Genomic DNA, 17819 nt, shown 5'->3' on the forward strand with positions numbered 1-17819 from the left:
GGTCACAGCCAAGACTCATAAAGTAGTTGTGTTCAAGAATCAATATACTGAACTAGGAGAATCAATAACACTAACTTAATTCTGAATTCCTAGAGACGCCAATCATTCTGAACTTCAAAGGATAAAGTGAGATGCCAAAACTGTTTAGAAGCAAAAAGCTACTAGCCCCGCTCATCTAAATGGGACTAAGCTTCATTGATATTGTGAGATTCATTGTATATTCTCTTATTTTTATTCTATTTTGTTTTCAATCACTTATGGGCAAGCAACAATTTAAGTTTGGTGTTGTGATGAGCGGATAATTTATACGCTTTTTGGCATTATTTTTAGATAGTTTTAGTATGATTTAGTTAGTTTTTAGTATATAATTATTAGTTTTTATGCAAAAATCATATTTCTGGACTTTGCTATGAGTTTGTTTGTTTTTTTGTGATTTCAGGTAATTTCTGGCTGGAATTGAGGGACCTGAGCAAAAATCTGATTCAGAGACTGAAAAAGGACTACAGATGCTGTTAGATTCTAACCTCCCTGCACTCGAAATGGATTTTCTGGAGCTAAAGATGCCCAATTGGTGCGCTCTTAATTGAGTTGGAAAGTAGACATGTTGGGCTTTCCAGCAATGTATAATAGTCCATACTTTGCCCGAGATTTGATGGCCCAAATTAGCGTCAAAACGCCGGTCAGAGACCCTTTGCTGGCGTTAAACGCCAAAACTGGCATAAAAGCTGGAGTTAAACGCCCAAACTGGCACCAGAGTTGGCATTTAACTCCAAGAAAAGCCTATGCACGTGAAAGCTTCAATGCTCAGCTCAAGCACACACCAAGTTGGCCCCGGAAGTGGATTTCTGCATCATTTACTTATTTTTGTAAACCCTAGGTTACTAGTTTATTATAAATAGAACTTTTCTCTATCGTATTATACGTCTTGGTTATTCTGGTTCCTCCTCTGGGGCTGAAACCAATGAACACCATTATCACTTATGTATTTTCAACGGTGGAGTTTCCACACCTCATAGATTAAGGTGTGGAGCTCTGCTGCTCCTCATGAATTAATGCAAAGTACTATTGTTCTTCTATTCAATTAAAGCTTATTCTTATTATAAGATATTCACTCATACTTCAACCTGATGAATGTGATGATCCGTGACACTCATCATCATTCTCACTTCTGAACGCGTGCCTGACAACCACTTCCGTTCTATTTGCAATAGTTTGAGTGTGTATCTCTTGGCCTCCAGGTCCACGACGCATGGTTGCCTCTCCTGACAACAGAGCCTTCCATTCCGTGAGATCAGAGTCTTCGTGGTATAAGCTAGAATCAATTGGCAGCATTCTTGATATCCAAAAAGTCTAAACCTTATCTGTGGTATTCCGAGTAGGATCTGGGATGGGATGACTGTGACGAGCTTTAAATTCGCGTGTGCTGGGCGCAATGACAGTGCGCAAAAGAATCATTGGATATTATTCCGACACGATCGAGAACCGACAGATGATTAGCCCTACGTAACCCATAGCCGAACCATTTTCACTGAGAGGATGGACGGTAGCCATTTACAACGGTGATCCCCCAACATACAGCTTGCCATGGAAGGGAGTACGCGTGACTGAATAAAGGCAGTAGGAAAGCAGATATTCAGGAGGAACAAAGCATCTCCATACGCTTATCTGAAATTCCCACTAATGAATTACATAAGTATCTCTATCTTATTTTTTGTCTTATTCATCTTTTAATTATCAAAATCCCATAACCATTTGGATCTGCCTGACTGAGATTCACAAGATGACCATAGCTTGCTTCAAACTGACAATCTCCGTGGGATCGACCCTTACTCACATAAGGTATTACTTGGACGACTCAGTGCACTTACTGGTCAGCTGCACGGAATTGTGAAGAAGTGTGAGAATCACGATTTCATGTACCAACTACTCACAAGATGGCCCTAGAGCTCAGCATAATTAGCATGGGCAGACTCCAGCCTTTCCCTGGTCTCTAGCAACTCACCATAAGTACGAGTATAGCTTTCCTTGTATTTTGCCTTCGACTCCTCAGCAAGGTTTACGGCAGCCTCCGCAGTCGTAGCTCGAGACTTTTCCTTTTCCAGGTCGCACTCCAGCTTAGTTACCTTAGCGTCAAGCTTGTCCTTCAGACCCTTGATCATATTAAATTCCGACTTAGCATTCTTCATAAAATCCCTCGTCACATGAACAAGAGAATCTTGGATCGTACAGAACGAAGCTGATAATGCAACCCGTGGACTATGATTGGTCTTTTTATTTTAAGCATGAAGACATGCTTGGTTTAAGTGTGGGGAGATTTGATAAAGCCCAATTTTGTGGTTTATCTTGTGCTTAATTTGGGGGTTTTTGTCAATATTTCTTGCACTTATTCACAAGAAATGCATGGTTTTGTGTTCACTTCCTAATATTGCTCCATGATAGAAAACATGCTTATTTTGCCTTAGAATTGCTATATTTTGATCCTCTTTATTGCCATTCGATGCCGTGATGTATTTGTTGAGTGATTTCAGAATTAATTGGGTAAGAATGGCCTAGAAGAGAGAAAGAAAGCATGCACAAGAGGAAGGAACATGAAGATTTGGATTTTGGGAACTCAGCATCGAGGCGCACGCGCACGCGTGGATGAGGATAGCTGGAAGCGGCGCGCAAGAATGGACGCATCCGCGCAGGCCAGAGAATTCCAACCAACGCGCACGCGCACTTGGCGCGCACGCGCGGGAAGCTGCACATGACCTCATTAAAGGAAATCGTGCCTGGCGATTTCTGAGACTCATTAGGCTCAATTTTAAGCTGTTCTGCATTGAAAAAGACCCAAGGATGCTAGGGTGAAAGGGGGGATCAATCATTTTACACTAGACACATTTTTCTAGTTTTTTGGGTTCTTTGTTCTTCTAGAGAGAGAAACCCGTGTTCTTCTCTAGATCTAGCTTTAATTTGATCTTCCCTTGTTGAAACTCTGAATTGGATCTTGTTAATTACTAGTTTTGATTGTTTAATTTGAATTCCTTAGTATAATTTTGCTTAGATCTTGTATTAATTTATGGATTCTTGTCAATTGTCACTTTATACCCATTGCATGAATGTTGTAAATCTTGACTTGTTGATGTTACATTGATGATTTCTATGATTAATTGTGTTGTTTGAGTGATTGTAAGTTGATATTTGTTAGTGGGTATTTGTTAATTTCAATTCAATTGCAATTTGAACATGTCTTTTGTTAATGCATACCATGTGTTTGAGGAATTGTTTACCTTGATTATGGAGTAGTTCTTTTTACTCTTGGCTTAGGCCAAGGGAATTGGGTAAACTTGAGTCATTGGGTCTAATGGATTTGATAATTTGGGAACCCTTAGTTGTCAATTTGATAGCCATTGACACTAGCCTACTACTAGGTTAATTAGTAGTGAGGTTAGACCTTATGGGTGGATGTTGACCAAACCATTTAACATACTTCAAGTATAGAAGTAGACTTCATGGGTTTGGTTCCTCATAATTGTCAAGATATGGTTATTAGACAAGGATAGTGACCCCAATTCCCATGCTTAGCCAAGAGTTGCTTTTATTATTCATATTTGAAAACCCAAATTCTTAATTGTCTTGCTTTAGTTGTAGCTATTGTCTAGTTGAGAGTAGAATTAGATTGAATGTTGTCTTCTTAGTTTGAAATTGCTCACATCTTGTTTAGTTGTTTGAATTAGTTCTTTCCATTTTAGATTATTTGTTTGCTAAGATTCCTAGTTTACTTTCTTGCTCATGACTTACAACCCCGGATTTCTAACCAATGTTGAAGCACATGTTTGCCAATTCCTTGTGAGACGATCCGATGTTTGAATACTTCAGTTATTTTATTGGGGTTAAACTTGTGACAACCAATTCCTTTCTAAATTTGATCCTCGAGGATTGTTGTTGGTAGAGCTATACTTGCAACGCAACTTTATTGAGAAATTCTCTTCCGACATAGTCCACGGGTTGCTCGATCAAATTTTTGGCGCCGTTGCCGGGGAATGGTTGCAACATATGCCTTGATATTGGTTATGTGAATATGTGAATATTGTAGATAGTTTGTTTGCTTCCAATACTTTGCTATAGTTTAGCTTCTTTTATTTTAGTGCTATGACTCTCAAGTTTGATGACTCGGTCTCAACCGAATTCTAGCTTAGCCGATTTTGATCCCGAGATTGAAAGAACTCTGTTACACACTCGGCAAGCTAGACGGCAGTTGGACTATAGGGCTAGTACTTCGGCCTCTATTGAGGAACATACCGAATCACTAGACAGTACCGAGAGTGACTTGGAGTCCGCTACTTCCTATTCTTCTGTTGGCACTACTAATACATCTTTGCATCCTACATGTGAACCATACATGGCGGAGCCACGTCGAATCACTTTACATGAGCAAGGAGCTCCGGATATTGTACTTCTACTATTGCAAGCAAGGTATACTAACCTTGATCCAAACTTTGAATTAAAGAGTAGTTTGATAAATCTACTACCTAAGTATCATGGGTTGCCGGGTCAAGACCCTATCTGACATCTAAAGGATTTTCAAGTTGCTTGTTCTACGGCTCGAAGGCATGGAGCTGATGAGGTGGCTATCATGGTTTTTGCCTTCCCTTTCTCTCTTGAAGCGCAAGCAAAGACATGGTTTTATTCGCTACCGGATGAGATTGCTACCAATTGGGATTTCTTGAGAAGAGAGTTTCTAGATAAATTCTTTCCACCGGAGAAGACCGACTACATTCGGAAGGAGATTTCGGGTATAATGCAAAAAGTCAAAGAGAGTTTGTACGAGTATTGGTCTCGGTTCAAGAGGCTATTGGAATCTTGTCCACACCATGGAATGAACAATCACTTGCTCATTAGCTACTTCACCAGAGGTCTTTGTTTGGAAGATAGAAGATTGCTTTAGAGAATTGTCTGGAAGTCTTTATGGATGACTTCAGTGTTTATGGAACTTCATTTGATTGTTGCTTAGAGAACTTGGCTAAGGTCTTAGCTAGATGTGTTGACACCAACCTTGTCTTGAATTTTGAAAAATGTCAGTTTATGGTAAGACAAGGTATAGTCTTAGGACATGTAGTATCTCATGAAGGAATTTCTATAAACCCAGCCAAGGTCGATGTTATCACCACTTTATATCGTCACTCATCTGTGAGGGAGGTCCGCTCGTTTTTAAGACATGCAGGATTCTATAGGCGCTTTATCAAGGATTTCAACAAGATTGCTTTGCCATTGTCGCGCCTACTCCAAAAAGATGTGGATTTTGAGTTTGATAGTGAATGTGTGAAAGCTTTTGAAGAACTAAGGAGAGCTCTTACCACGGCACCGATTGTGCGAGGCCCTAACTGGACGTTGCCATTTGAGATAATGTGCGATGCGTCAAACCAAGCTATAGATGCCATGCTTGCACAGCGTGATGGTAAACTCCCTTATGTCATTGCATACTCATCTAAAACACTTGATGCAGCACAATCCAACTATACCACTACTGAAAAGGAACTCCTAGCTATTGTTCATGCTTTAGATAAATTCAGATCTTATTTGCTAGGATCAAAGATAGTGGTATACACGGATCATGCAGCTTTGAAATACTTATTGTCAAAGAATGAGTCAAAACCTAGACTCATACGTTGGATCTTGCTTTTGCAAGAATTCGACATTAAGATTAGAGAACGGAGTGGATCTCAAAACTTGGTTGCGAATCATTTAAGCCGCCTTGAGAATTTAAAATCTGATCCATTTCCGATCAATGACTCATTCCCATTAGATAGCTTGCATGCTGTGTTGGATAGCTTTTCTTGGTTTGCCCCAATGACGAACTACTTGGTTGCGAAACTCTTCCCTTCCAACTTTTTTAAACACCAAAGGGATAAGTTGAGGAGTGATTCCAAATACTACATTTGGGATGACCCTCACTTGTGGAAGAGGGGAGTAGACCAAGTAATTCGAATATGTGTTTCAGAGTCCGAAATCCAACCCATTCTTGAAGCTTGCCATTCGTCTGAATGTTGTGGCCACTTTGGCCCACAAAGGACCGCAAAAAAGGTGTTGGATTGTGGATTCTGGTGGCCGACCTTATTCAAGGATGCTAACCGGTTATGTGTGTCTTGCCATCAGTGTCAGAAGTTGGGAAACACATCCCAAAGGGATGAAATGCCTCAACAGCCTTTATTGTTCTGTGAGATATTTGATGTGTGGGGCATTGACTTTATGGGACCGTTTCTCAACTCCAGTGGGTATCTGTATATCCTGTTAGTGGTTGACTACGTGTCAAAGTGGGTAGAAGCAATACCTACCCACTTTGACGACGCCAATACCGTCATTTCTTTCATCAAAAACTATATTGTGTGCCGTTATGGGTCGCCACGAGCAATCGTAAGCGACCAAGGATCCCACTTTTGTAACAGAAAGGTAGAGGCATTGCTCAAGCGCTATAGAGTGGTGCATAAGGTTGCCATTGCTTATCATCCGCAAACCAACGGACAAGCGAAAGTGTCCAACCGGGAGATTAAGAGAATCTTAGAGAAAGTAGTCAATCCGCAAAGGAAGGATTGGAGCCTCCGGTTAGGAGATGTACTATGGGCGTATAAAACGGCCTACAAGACTCCGTTGTGGAGGAGTCCCTTCCGGATCATCTATGGTAAGGCATGCCACCTTCCGGTGGAGATCTAGCACAAAGCCTATTGGGCGAGAAAGCGGTGCAACATGGATTTGACCCAAGCCAGAGTAACCAGAAAATTGCAGCTAGAGGAGCTCGAGTGTTTGAGGAACGAAGCGTATGAAAATGCCCAGATTTACAATGAAAAGACTAAAGCATTCCATGACCATCATATCCGGAAGAAGGACTTTCAAGAAGGTGATGAGGTTCTCCTCTACAATTCGAGGCTTCGTTTCATGCCTGGCAAGCTCTACTCTAGATGGGAAGGACCTTTCAAGGTGAAGGAGATAAAGCCTTATGGAGTGGTGGAGTTGTTTGATCCTAAAAGTGAAGCAACTTTCAAGGTGGATGGACATAGAGTGAAGAAGTACCATGGCTACAAGCTCCCAAAAGAGCTAGAGGTGTTCCTATTGGCGGATGCACCTAGAGAAGGTGAAGCTTGAGCGACTGACCGTCCAACTTAAGGACGTTAAAGAAAAGTGCTTGGTGGGAGGCACCCCACCGTGGTAAGATCTTCCTTGTGTATACCATCTTGCTTTTAGCTTTAGATTCTTGTGAATTTTGTGACTTCTTGATGTTGTTGATTGCTTAGGAATACTAGTTTTATTGACCTTGTTGGATAACTAGGATGTTTAGATAGATTTCATTATTTTGGTATGGAGGAATTGTTGAAGTGGAGAGAATACTATGTTTTGAATGGTGCATTAATTTGTGAAGTTTTGTCTTGCCCACTAGCTTAAACACCTGTCAAAAATGTGTTAGAATAGCTTCTTCTATGTTCTTAAAAAAAAGGAAAAAGGGCATCTGCGCGCGAGCGCACTGTGTGCGCACGCACCGGTGGTGCATTCTTACTCTTGGGCCAAAAATCTGAGAGTTATTCCCACCTTGAGCCCACTTTATGTCCACTTCGTGCCAGCCCCCAAGCGCAAGCGTTCATGCTGCCAGCGCGCCCCCTTGCAACTTGGCCATCGACGCGCAAGCACACTGTGCGTGCGTGCCCCGATGGTGCACTGTGCACTTCCCAGTACAAAAAACTGAGAGTTGTGCCATGCTTGTGCTATTCTTGTGCCTAGCCTGTGCCCGCACCGACGCGTTCGCGCACTGCGCGCGTCCGCGCCAGTAGCCAACCCCATCAGGCACACGTCAGCGCAATGTGCGCGTCCGCCCGCCTGTGCTGCATGCCAAATCTGGTATAAAAAACCGAGACTTATGCCAAGTTTGTGCCAGTTCTGTGCCAGGGGCATAGCTATACTCGCGCGGGCACGCTAATGACGCACTCGCGTCACTCGCTCAACTCTCACCGATGCGCCAGCGCACCGTGTGCGTGCACGTCAATCGCGCGAACCAGTTTTAAAGCTGTGCGCCCTGCTTCTCTCATCCTCTTTCTTGTTTATTTCTTCTTCTTCTTCCATCCCTTCTCTTCTCTTCTCACCTCTTCTCTTCCATACTCCACCACCACTATCTCCGGCTACTCACCGGTGACCACTACCTCTTCTAGTGGCACCACATCTCTTCCCTTTCTTTCTCATCTTCAAAAAGAACATTCACCTTGTTCTTTTACTCTTCTCAAGGTTCTACTTCCTCCATATCTCATCTATTACTTTCTTTGCATCACTTCTTTTTCTAGTTAGATTTTTCTTGTTGATTTACTTATTTTCTCTTTTAGTTATTTGATTATACCACTTGCTTTTTGCTTGTTTACTTTTCTTCTTTTTGTTTTCCCATGGATGTTGAACTTGAACTTTGATTACTTTGATGGATCTTCTTGATTATTTTTCATTATTTTTGTGAGTGGATGATGTTGTGTGATGATTGATACTTCATTTTGGGCTTCTAATTGGTTGAGTATCTCATAATTGTTCATTGCTTGTTCAATGCACACCAAGTGTTCGAGGAAATGCACATATCCCCTCTTGGTTTGTTTTAGTCATATATCTTCAATTTGGTGCTCCCTCCTCATTCATTTGCTCTCTTCTAAGTGCATTGCACACATTTTGCTTATTACTTGCTAATTAGATACTCATTGAACATGACTTGCTCTTTGGTTTGGATGCTTGAGATCATTCTTCTCATGCCATATTGCATGCTTTACTCCCTCTTGCATCCCATGCCAAGTGTTGTGACCCATGCTTCTATGACTACTTTGTTGCACTATTTCTTTTGGGCACACCTCTCACTTGCATGTTTGTTAAGTTGATCCTTTGGGTTTAACATTTTCCTTCTTTTCCCTCATTTTCAGGATGGCCACCAAGAAAGACAAGGAGAAAGCTTCAAGGAAACCAGCCACAAAGAGGGCACCCCCAAAGTCACGCTCTAAGGCGCACTCTGTACTAGGAGCCAAACCTTTATCTAAGAAGGCGAAGGCACCCGCTCCTATTGATGAAAATGAACAGAGCAAACTGGCAAAAGATTCTTCAAGGTTCTCCAACCGCTTCTGTGAACTTATGTTCCCCTTCATGGTTGAGAGGAACTATCATACTGAGCATCTACTCGCTCCGCCAGATAAAGTTGCTCCTTGTATTCTGCCCCGCATTGAACAGCAAGGATGGGAGTTTCTTCTAAGAAAACCATAAGAGGTCAACCTCTCATGGGTGGTAGAATTATACACTAACTACCATCTTTCATCTCTTCAATCGGTATACGTGCGCCGGAAGCAAGTCTCAGTGTCAGAAGAGGCTATTCAGTAACTGCTTAATGTCTTACTAGTACCAAGTGACATGGATGGCTACCAAGAGGTCTTACGTCAGTGAGAAAAGTCTGGATTTGACTGGGACTCGATTCTCTAAGTCTTTGCTGAACCAGAAGCATTTTGGACCCATGGTCAACTCCAGATGCGACCCAAGTGCATTGACGCACGTTTCCTCACTGTAGAAGCTAGAGCTTGGGCCCAGAACCTATCTCACTATGTCCTACCTAGCACTCCCAAGTCGTCCATCACGGCGGATCTCTCTTTGATTGTTTGGTGTGTTCTCACGGGAAGACCGGTGAACATTCCGCTTCTTGTCAAGCAAGCGATGGGTCAAATCCACGACCGAGGCAATTTGCCATTTCCAGCATTGGTATCTGAGTTAGTTGCTACTGCGGGTGTTCCTTGGGAAGCAATGGACACAAAAGCTATAATTCCGGCTAAGGGCGATGTGGTCCCAAGCGGAAAATACTTATATCTTCCCATGAACAAACCAAGCCTTGACGTAGCCCCACCATCTGTTATTCCTCCCACCTTATCATCACCACCGCAGCAAAGATCCACCCATCAAAGGATAGAAGATCTACATCGGAAGACTGATAGACATGAGCGGCGCAACCAACGCCGATACACTTACATCAAAAAGCTTCTGCATTGTGTTACCCCTAACATGGAGGAACCCGAAATATTCACATCCACCTCCAACCCAAGTGATGGGAGCTCTGATGAAGGGGATAGTGAAGGTTCTGGTCCCGACCGTCCTTTGCGCATTCTTAGTAGCACGGAGGACCGTGCTAAATTCTAAGTGTGGAGAGGTCGTTCAACCGATCTCTATGGGTAACTATCTCTTTCTTTCAATACCCATGGATTTATCTCCTGCTTAGTAATTAGTACATTGCATGTGTAGTTAGTCTTGCTTGTAAATATTTCTTGCATGGTAGTTAGTCTCTATAGAGTTGCTTGGTCAAATAATAACTTCTTTTCCAAGAAACTGTGTTTTGGGGTACCTACCAATTTGGAAAATTTTTTTTGTGTTGAACTTGCTTCAAGAATGTATTTTGGAACATAGTGATTGAGCTAAGAACACAAGCATGTAAGTTTTGAGCCTATTCTATGGTTATATCTTCTAACCATTAATTTCCATTCTTGTGTGCATTATTCTCTCTCTATGATTGCAATCCTTGCTTTGTCTGATTCTATATGTCCATTACTTTATGTATGAATGCATTTACATGATCGAGGCCATCGTTTCAATAGTCACTTTTCCCAAATGGCCTTAACTCTTTTATCTACCATTGCTAACCAACTTTGAGCCTATGATAAACCCTCTTTGTTCCTAAAAAGTGCACATCAACAACCCTAAGTGAAAAACCATGAATGTCCCTGAATTTTGATCCTTGATTAGCTTAGGTGAGTTAGGATGTGTATCATTCAATTAGGAGGGTATACTTAGAACTTGGATATATATAGAGGTGTATTGTAATTGTAATTGAAAATTCTGGGATTTGGGAACATCCTCATGTATTGAATGATTGAACCATGTGCATTGAAACTTTTGTACATGAACCCCAAGGAAAAGGGGACCAAAAAAAAAGAAAGAGAAGAATTTCATATGTCTATATATGAGAATGTATGAAAAAGAAAAGAAAAGAAAAAAAAAAATATATATATATATATATATATATATATATATATATATATATATATATATATGAAAAAAAAGAAAGGCAATGAAAGGGGACAAAAATGCCCTAAGACAAAGTAGTAAAAACAATGCATATGGGATATGAATTGAAAGGAATGCATGAGTGTGCAAAAAGTGAAACTCAAGGGTAGCTAGGTAATATATTATAGTTGTATAGGTTATTTTATGTGTCTAGTGGGATCCAAGGTTAATCAAGGACTCAAATTTTAAGCTCACTTGACCATATGCATCCTTACCTTCCCCCTAACCACGTTACAACCCATGATAAGACCTCATGATACTTGTAAGCATGCATTAAATAATTGTTGATTGTTAGATGAAAGACAAATCTTGAAAAGCATGATTAGGAGAGGATTGAGTGACGAACCCTATACACTTGAGCGTATAGAGCAGATATACGTCCGGCGAGGGTTCGATGCTCAACTCTTTGTTCCCGGCTTTCACAAGCATTCATTTAGCAAGTTATATGTACTTCATAGTGATATTCAGTTTGGTAGGATTCAGGAACTACACATCATTTTCACCCTATATGCTCACATGTGTTCTTGGAGGATGGATTTACTCTTGACCAAGTAGATAGACAATTTTACATTAGTTGCATGCATTCACTTAGGGAGTTTGCATTTCATAAACCCTTTCTCACCATGATCTTTGGTCTTTTTATTTTAAGCATGAGGACATGCTTGGTTTAAGTGTGGAGAGATTTGATAAACCCCAATTTTATGGTTTATCTTGTGCTTAATTTGGGGGTTTTTGTCAATATTTCTCGCACTCATTCACAAGAAATGCATGGTTTTGTGGTCACTTCCTAATATTGCTCCATGATAGAAAACATGCTTATTTTGCCTTAGAATTGCTATATTTTGATCCTCTTTGTTGCCATTCGATGCCGTGACGTATTTGTTGAGTGATTTCAAAATTAATAGGGTAAGAATGGCCTAGAAGAGAGAATGAAATCATGCACAAGAGGAAGAAACATGAAGATTTAGATTTTGGGAACTGTAGCATCGACGCGCACGCGCATATCACGCGCATGTGTGGATGAGGATAGCTGGAAGCGGCGCACAAGGATGGAGGCATCCGCGCAGGCCAGAGAATTCCAACTGACGCGCACGTGCACTAGGCGCGCACGCGTGGATCACAAAAGCAATCAGCGCGCGCGCAAGCATGGCGCGCGCGCGGGGGAAGCTGCACGTGACCTCATTAAAGCAAATTGTGCCTGGCGATTTTTGAGGCTTATTAGGCCCAATTTCAAGCTGTTCTGCATGGAAAAAGACCCAAGGATGCTAGAGAGAAAGGGGGGATCAATCATTTTACACTAAGACACAATTTTTACTAGTTTTTTGGGTTCTTTGTTCTTCTAGAGAGAGAAACCCTTGTTCTTCTCTAGATCTAGCTTTAGTTTGATCTTTCCTTGTTGAAAATCTGAATTGGATCTTGTTAATTACTAGTTTTGATTGTTTAATTTGAATTCCTTAGTAAAATTTTGCTTAGATCTTGTGTTAGTTTATGGATTCTTGTCAATTGTCACTTTATACCCATTGCATGAATATTGTGAATCTTGACTTGTTGATGTTACATTGATGATTTCTATGATTAATTGTGTTGTTTGAGTGATTGTAAGTTGATATTTGTTAGTGGGTATTTGTCAATTTCAATTCAATTGCAATTTGAACATGTCTTTTGTTAATGCTTAACATGTGTTTGATGAATTGTTTACCTTAATTATGGAGTAGTTCTTTTTACTCTTGGCTTAGGCTAAGGGAATTGGGTAAACTTGAGTCATTGGGTCTAATGGATTTGACGATTTAGGAACCCTTAGTGGTCAATTTGATAGGAATTGACACTAGCCTACTACTAGGTTAATTAGTAGTGAGGTTAAACCTTATGGGTTGATGTTGACCAAACCATTTAACATACTTCAAGTATAGAAGTAGACTTCATGGGTTTGGTTCCTCATAATTGTCAAGATATGGTTATTAGACAAGGATAGTGACCCCAATTCCCATGCCTAGCCAAGAGTTGCTTTTATTATTCATATTTGAAAACCCAAATTCTTAATTGTCTTGCCTTAGTTATAGTTATTGTTTAGTTGAGAGTGGAACTAAATTGTATGTTATCTTCTTAGTTTGAAATTGCTCACATCTTGTTTAGTTATTTGAATTAGTTATTTGCACTTTAGATTACTTGTTTGCTAAGATTCCTAGTTTACTTTATTGCTCATGACTCACAAACCCGAATTTCTAACCAATGTTGAAGCACATGTTTGCCCATTCCTTGTGAGACGACCCGAAGTCTGAATACTTCAGTTACTTTATTGGGGTTGAACTTGTGACAACCAATTCCTTTCTAAATTTGATCCTCGAGGATTGTTGTTGGTAGAGCTATTCTTGCAACGCAACTTCATTGAGAAATTCTCTTCCGACATAGTCCACGGGTTGCATTATCAAATTTTTGCCATTCGATACCGTGACTTATTTGTTGAGTGATTTCAGTATTAATAGGGTAAGAATGGCCTAGAAGAGAGAAGGAAAGCATGCACAAGAGGAAGGAACATGAAGATTTGGATTTTGGAAACTGCAGCATCGACGCGCACGCGCACATCCCGCGCACGCGTGGATGAGGATAGCTGGAAGCAGCACGCAAGGATGGACGCATTCGCGCAGGCCAGAGAATTCCAACCGACGTACACGAGCACTTGGCGCGCACGCGTGGATCACAAAAGCAATCGGCGCGCGCGCATGCATGGGGCACACGCGCGGGCTCCACATGACCTCATTAAAGGAAATCGTGCATGGCAATTTTTGAGGCTCATTAGGCCCAATTTCAAGCTATTCTGCATGGAAAAAGACCCAAGGATGCTAGGGAGAAAGGAGGGATCAATCATTTTACACTAAGACACATTTTTCTAGTTTTTTTGGTTCATTGTTTTTCTAGAGAGAGAAACCATTGTTCTTCTCTAGATCTAGCTTTAATTTGATCTTCCCTTGTTGAAACTCTGAATTGGATCTTGTTAATTACTAGTTTTGATTGTTTATTTTGAATTCCTTAGTATAATTTTGCTTAGATTTTGTGTTAGTTTATGGATTCTTGTCAATTGTCACTTTATACCCATTGCATGAATGTTGTGAATCTTGACTTGTTGATGTTACATTGTTGATTTTTATAATTAATTGTGTTGTTTGAGTGATTGTAAGTTGATATTTGTTAGTGGGTATTTGTTAATTTCAATTCAATTGCAATTTGAACATGTCTTTTGTTAATGCTTACCATGTGTTTGATGAATTGTTTACCTTGATTATGGAGTAGTTCTTTTTACTCTTGGATTAGGCCAAGGGAATTGGGTAAACTTGAGTCATTGGGTCTAATGGATTTGATGATTTAGGAAACCTTAGTGGTCAATTTGATAGCCATTGACACTAGCTGATGCCAGGGCATCTAAGCCAGTTTCACTGACATTTTCTTTACTCTTTTAGAGTAGTTTCATGAATTTTCTTAGTGAGTAAGGCAAGTTTTGGATGAGAATACACTTACACCTTGATTCAAGCAACTATTGTGAATTTCTTATGATTTCATGAGGATTTTGCTAGAATTGCATGATAAATTGATGATGCATACTCTCATGACTTTGCCTAGAGCTTTGATGTACTTTATTTTCTTGATTTCAGGGCAAAGGAAGCAAGGAAGAACCACGTTAGTACTCACGTTAATCTAGTTAACGTGAACACTAATGTGGAATGGCAAATAGCTTTCAACATTAATGAGAAAAGTGATCACCAATAACACTTGAGAAGCCACCAATAGCTCACGTTACTTGCCACGTTAACTAAGTTAATGTGGTAGTTAACATGGAGACAAAAGAGAACTCCAACGTCAGTGGGAAACGTGAACACCACTAACGTTCTACTCCAACATTAGTGGTAAATGTGAACACCACTATCGTTCCAAGACTTGGCAATGAGCTACTTTAAGAGTCACGTTAACTAAGTTAACGTGAACTCTAACGTAGAAGAGAAGAACAACGCCAACATTAGTGACACTCACCTTTGTCACTAACGTTGGATCAACTAGCATTGCCTACGTTAGTGGTCACGTTAAGACCACTAACGTGAGAGTTAACATGGAGTTGAGGATTGATGAGCCAACGTTAGTGACACTCACTTTTGTCACTAACGTTGGAAGATGGCATTACTACCACGTTAAGAGCCACGTTAACTTAGTTAATGTGAGCTCTAACGTGAAGAATAGAGGCACTTGGAGCGTTAGTGACAAAGGTAAGTGTCACTAACACTCTCAAAGGTGAAGCATACCCATGTTAAGAGCCACATTAGTTACACTAACATGAACTCTAACGTAGGGACAAAAGGCACATAGCAATATTATTGGGAAAGGTGAGTCCCAATAACGCTTGTAAAAGGGGCATAAGCCAACGTTATTGGGAAAAGTGAGTCCCAATAACGTTAGCAAAGATGTAGAAGGCAACGTTAGTGGTCACGTTAGTGCCACTAACGTTGAAGTTAACGTGAGGTATTTGAGGGTGGAACGTTAGTGGAAAAAGTGATTGCCACTAACGTTCTCGAGCCCACAATGTCACTTAACATTAATCTCACTAACGCCCATGCCTAATTCATACTTCTCTGCAAGTTGGGCCCACTAAAGATTAGAACTGCTTCAACTCAAGATCCAGAGCCCACATCCAAGACTTGAAGAACTCACTAGAAGATGAAGAAGATTAGTAAATATAGGAGTAGTTTTCAGCTATAGGGGAGCTTAGCACTTTGGAGAACTACCTCTGTATATTTACTTTTCTGCACTTTTAGCATGGATTCTTCTTTTCTGCCATTTTTTATTTCTAGAGCTATGAACAACTAAACCCCTTTCATTGGGTTAGGGAGCTCTGTTGTAATTTGATGGATCAATTATAGTTTTCATTCTTCTTCTTCTTTCTTTTCTCTTGATCTTACTAGAAAGCTTTCGATCTTCATCTAATTGGATTGTTATATTGGGAAAGAAACTCTCCATAATTGGATCTCCTCTGAGCCTTGGAAAAGGGATGAGGAAATCATGCTAGAAATGCTTTCTCATGTTGGACCAAATTGGGGTTTGGGCAGATATAGTGACATGTAATCCTCTCAACACTTTGATTTGGAAATACATGTGGTATAATCAGTGACCACACTTCATCTCTTTCCATGAGCAATTAAATCAAGGAATTGGGAAATTGTTCAAGCTTAGAGAGATTGAATTGTCAAGGAATTGGGATCCAATCACTTAAGATTGCCAAGTAGATCAATGAATGCATTGATTGAGGAAGAGATGAGAATGAACTTGATCCGGAGAATGCAACATCTTCTGAACCCAATGATTTCCCCATTTCTGATCTTACCCATTCTCTTTACTTTCTGTCATTTATTTTCATGCTCATTGCCCCAAATTCCCATTTAAGATTTTGCACTTTATTTTTTGTTATTTACTTTCCTGCCATTTAATTTTTCTGCAAGTCTTAACTACATCCTGCTTAGCTCAACTAGCATAATCTTCCAATTAAAATTGCTTGACCAATCAATCCTTGTGGGATTCGACCTCACTCTATTGTGAGTTTTTACTTGTTGACAATTCGGTATACTTGCCGAAGGGAAATTTGTTGAGAGGCAAGTTTCCCGTGCATCAAGTTTATGGCGCCGTTGCCGGGGATTGATTTTGAATCAACAATGATTAAGTTGGAAGATCACTAGATTGAGCATTTTTCTTTCTTTTTATTTGTTATTTGATTTGGTCGATTACATTCAGTTTGTTTAGTTTCTTCCTCATCCCTTTCACCCTCTTTATTTTTCTTTCTTTTTCTTTTTGTTAACTATAATTCTACTCATTAACCCACTAACATTTACTCTAATAAGAATAATCTCCTCATTTTATCTCTTTCTGTGAGTTTTGTTAGTTGTATGACAGGAAGAAGAGAGGGAGCTTCAACTTCCTTTGATTCAGAACCAAAAAGGACCCTCTGGAGACTAAGGAGAGAAGCAAGAGGGAAAGGAATTGTTGGTGCTGAGGAAGAGGAAGAGTACTTTGAACCCAACATGGAAGAGAATTTGGAAACAATCATGAAGAAGAAGCTCACAACCATGCTAGAGAAGGCCCTGCAAACTGTGCTGGGCGAGAAAGGAGAGTTCTAGGCACCTACATTAATCCAAACCCAGGAAACTATGGAAGTAGCATTCAAAAGCCCACCATACATGCCAACAACTTTGAACTAAAATCCCAGCTCATCACCCTTGTTCAGAACAATTGTTCATTTGGAGGAAGTGCTCAAGAAGACCCCAATCAACACCTAACCACCTTCCTGAGAATTTGTGACACTGTAAAGTCTAATGGAGTCCACCCGGATGTCTATAGGCTGCTCTTGTTCCCTTTTTCACTCAGGGACAAGGCATCCAAATGGCTTGAATCCTTCCCAAAGGAGAGCTTAACAAATTGGGAAGATGTGGTGAACAAATTTTTGGCAAGATTCTACCCTCCTCAAAGAATCAACAGGCTGAGAGCTGAGGTGCAAACCTTCAGGAAGCAAGATGCTGAGACTCTCTATGAAGCATGGGAGAGATTCAAGGACTTAACAAGAAGATGCCCACCAGAAATGTTCAATGAATGGGTTCAACTTCACATTTTCTATGAAGGTCTTTCCTATGAGTCAAAGAAGGCCGTAGATCATTCATCAGGAGGCTCTCTAAACAAGAAGAAAACCATTGAAGAAGCCA

General features: G+C 40.5%; 1 protein-coding gene across 1 annotated transcript; it reads left to right on the top strand.

Annotated features, from left to right (window-relative positions):
• The first annotated feature begins 6723 nt into the window (after positions 1-6723).
• LOC130934050 (uncharacterized) lies at positions 6724-7119 on the top strand. Its single transcript, XM_057863641.1, has one exon. It carries the CDS (start codon positions 6724-6726, stop codon positions 7117-7119), a length of 396 nt encoding a protein of 131 aa, XP_057719624.1.
• The last annotated feature ends 10700 nt before the right edge of the window (positions 7120-17819 follow it).

This window comes from Arachis stenosperma, chromosome 6, assembly GCF_014773155.1.
Source record: "Arachis stenosperma cultivar V10309 chromosome 6, arast.V10309.gnm1.PFL2, whole genome shotgun sequence".
NCBI classification, from domain to species: domain Eukaryota; kingdom Viridiplantae; phylum Streptophyta; class Magnoliopsida; order Fabales; family Fabaceae; genus Arachis; species Arachis stenosperma.

Bases quoted from the DNA above. Each gene is read 5' to 3' on its own strand.
- LOC130934050 (XM_057863641.1), top strand. From the start codon at position 6,724: ATGGATTTGACCCAAGCCAGAGTAACCAGAAAATTGCAGCTAGAGGAG.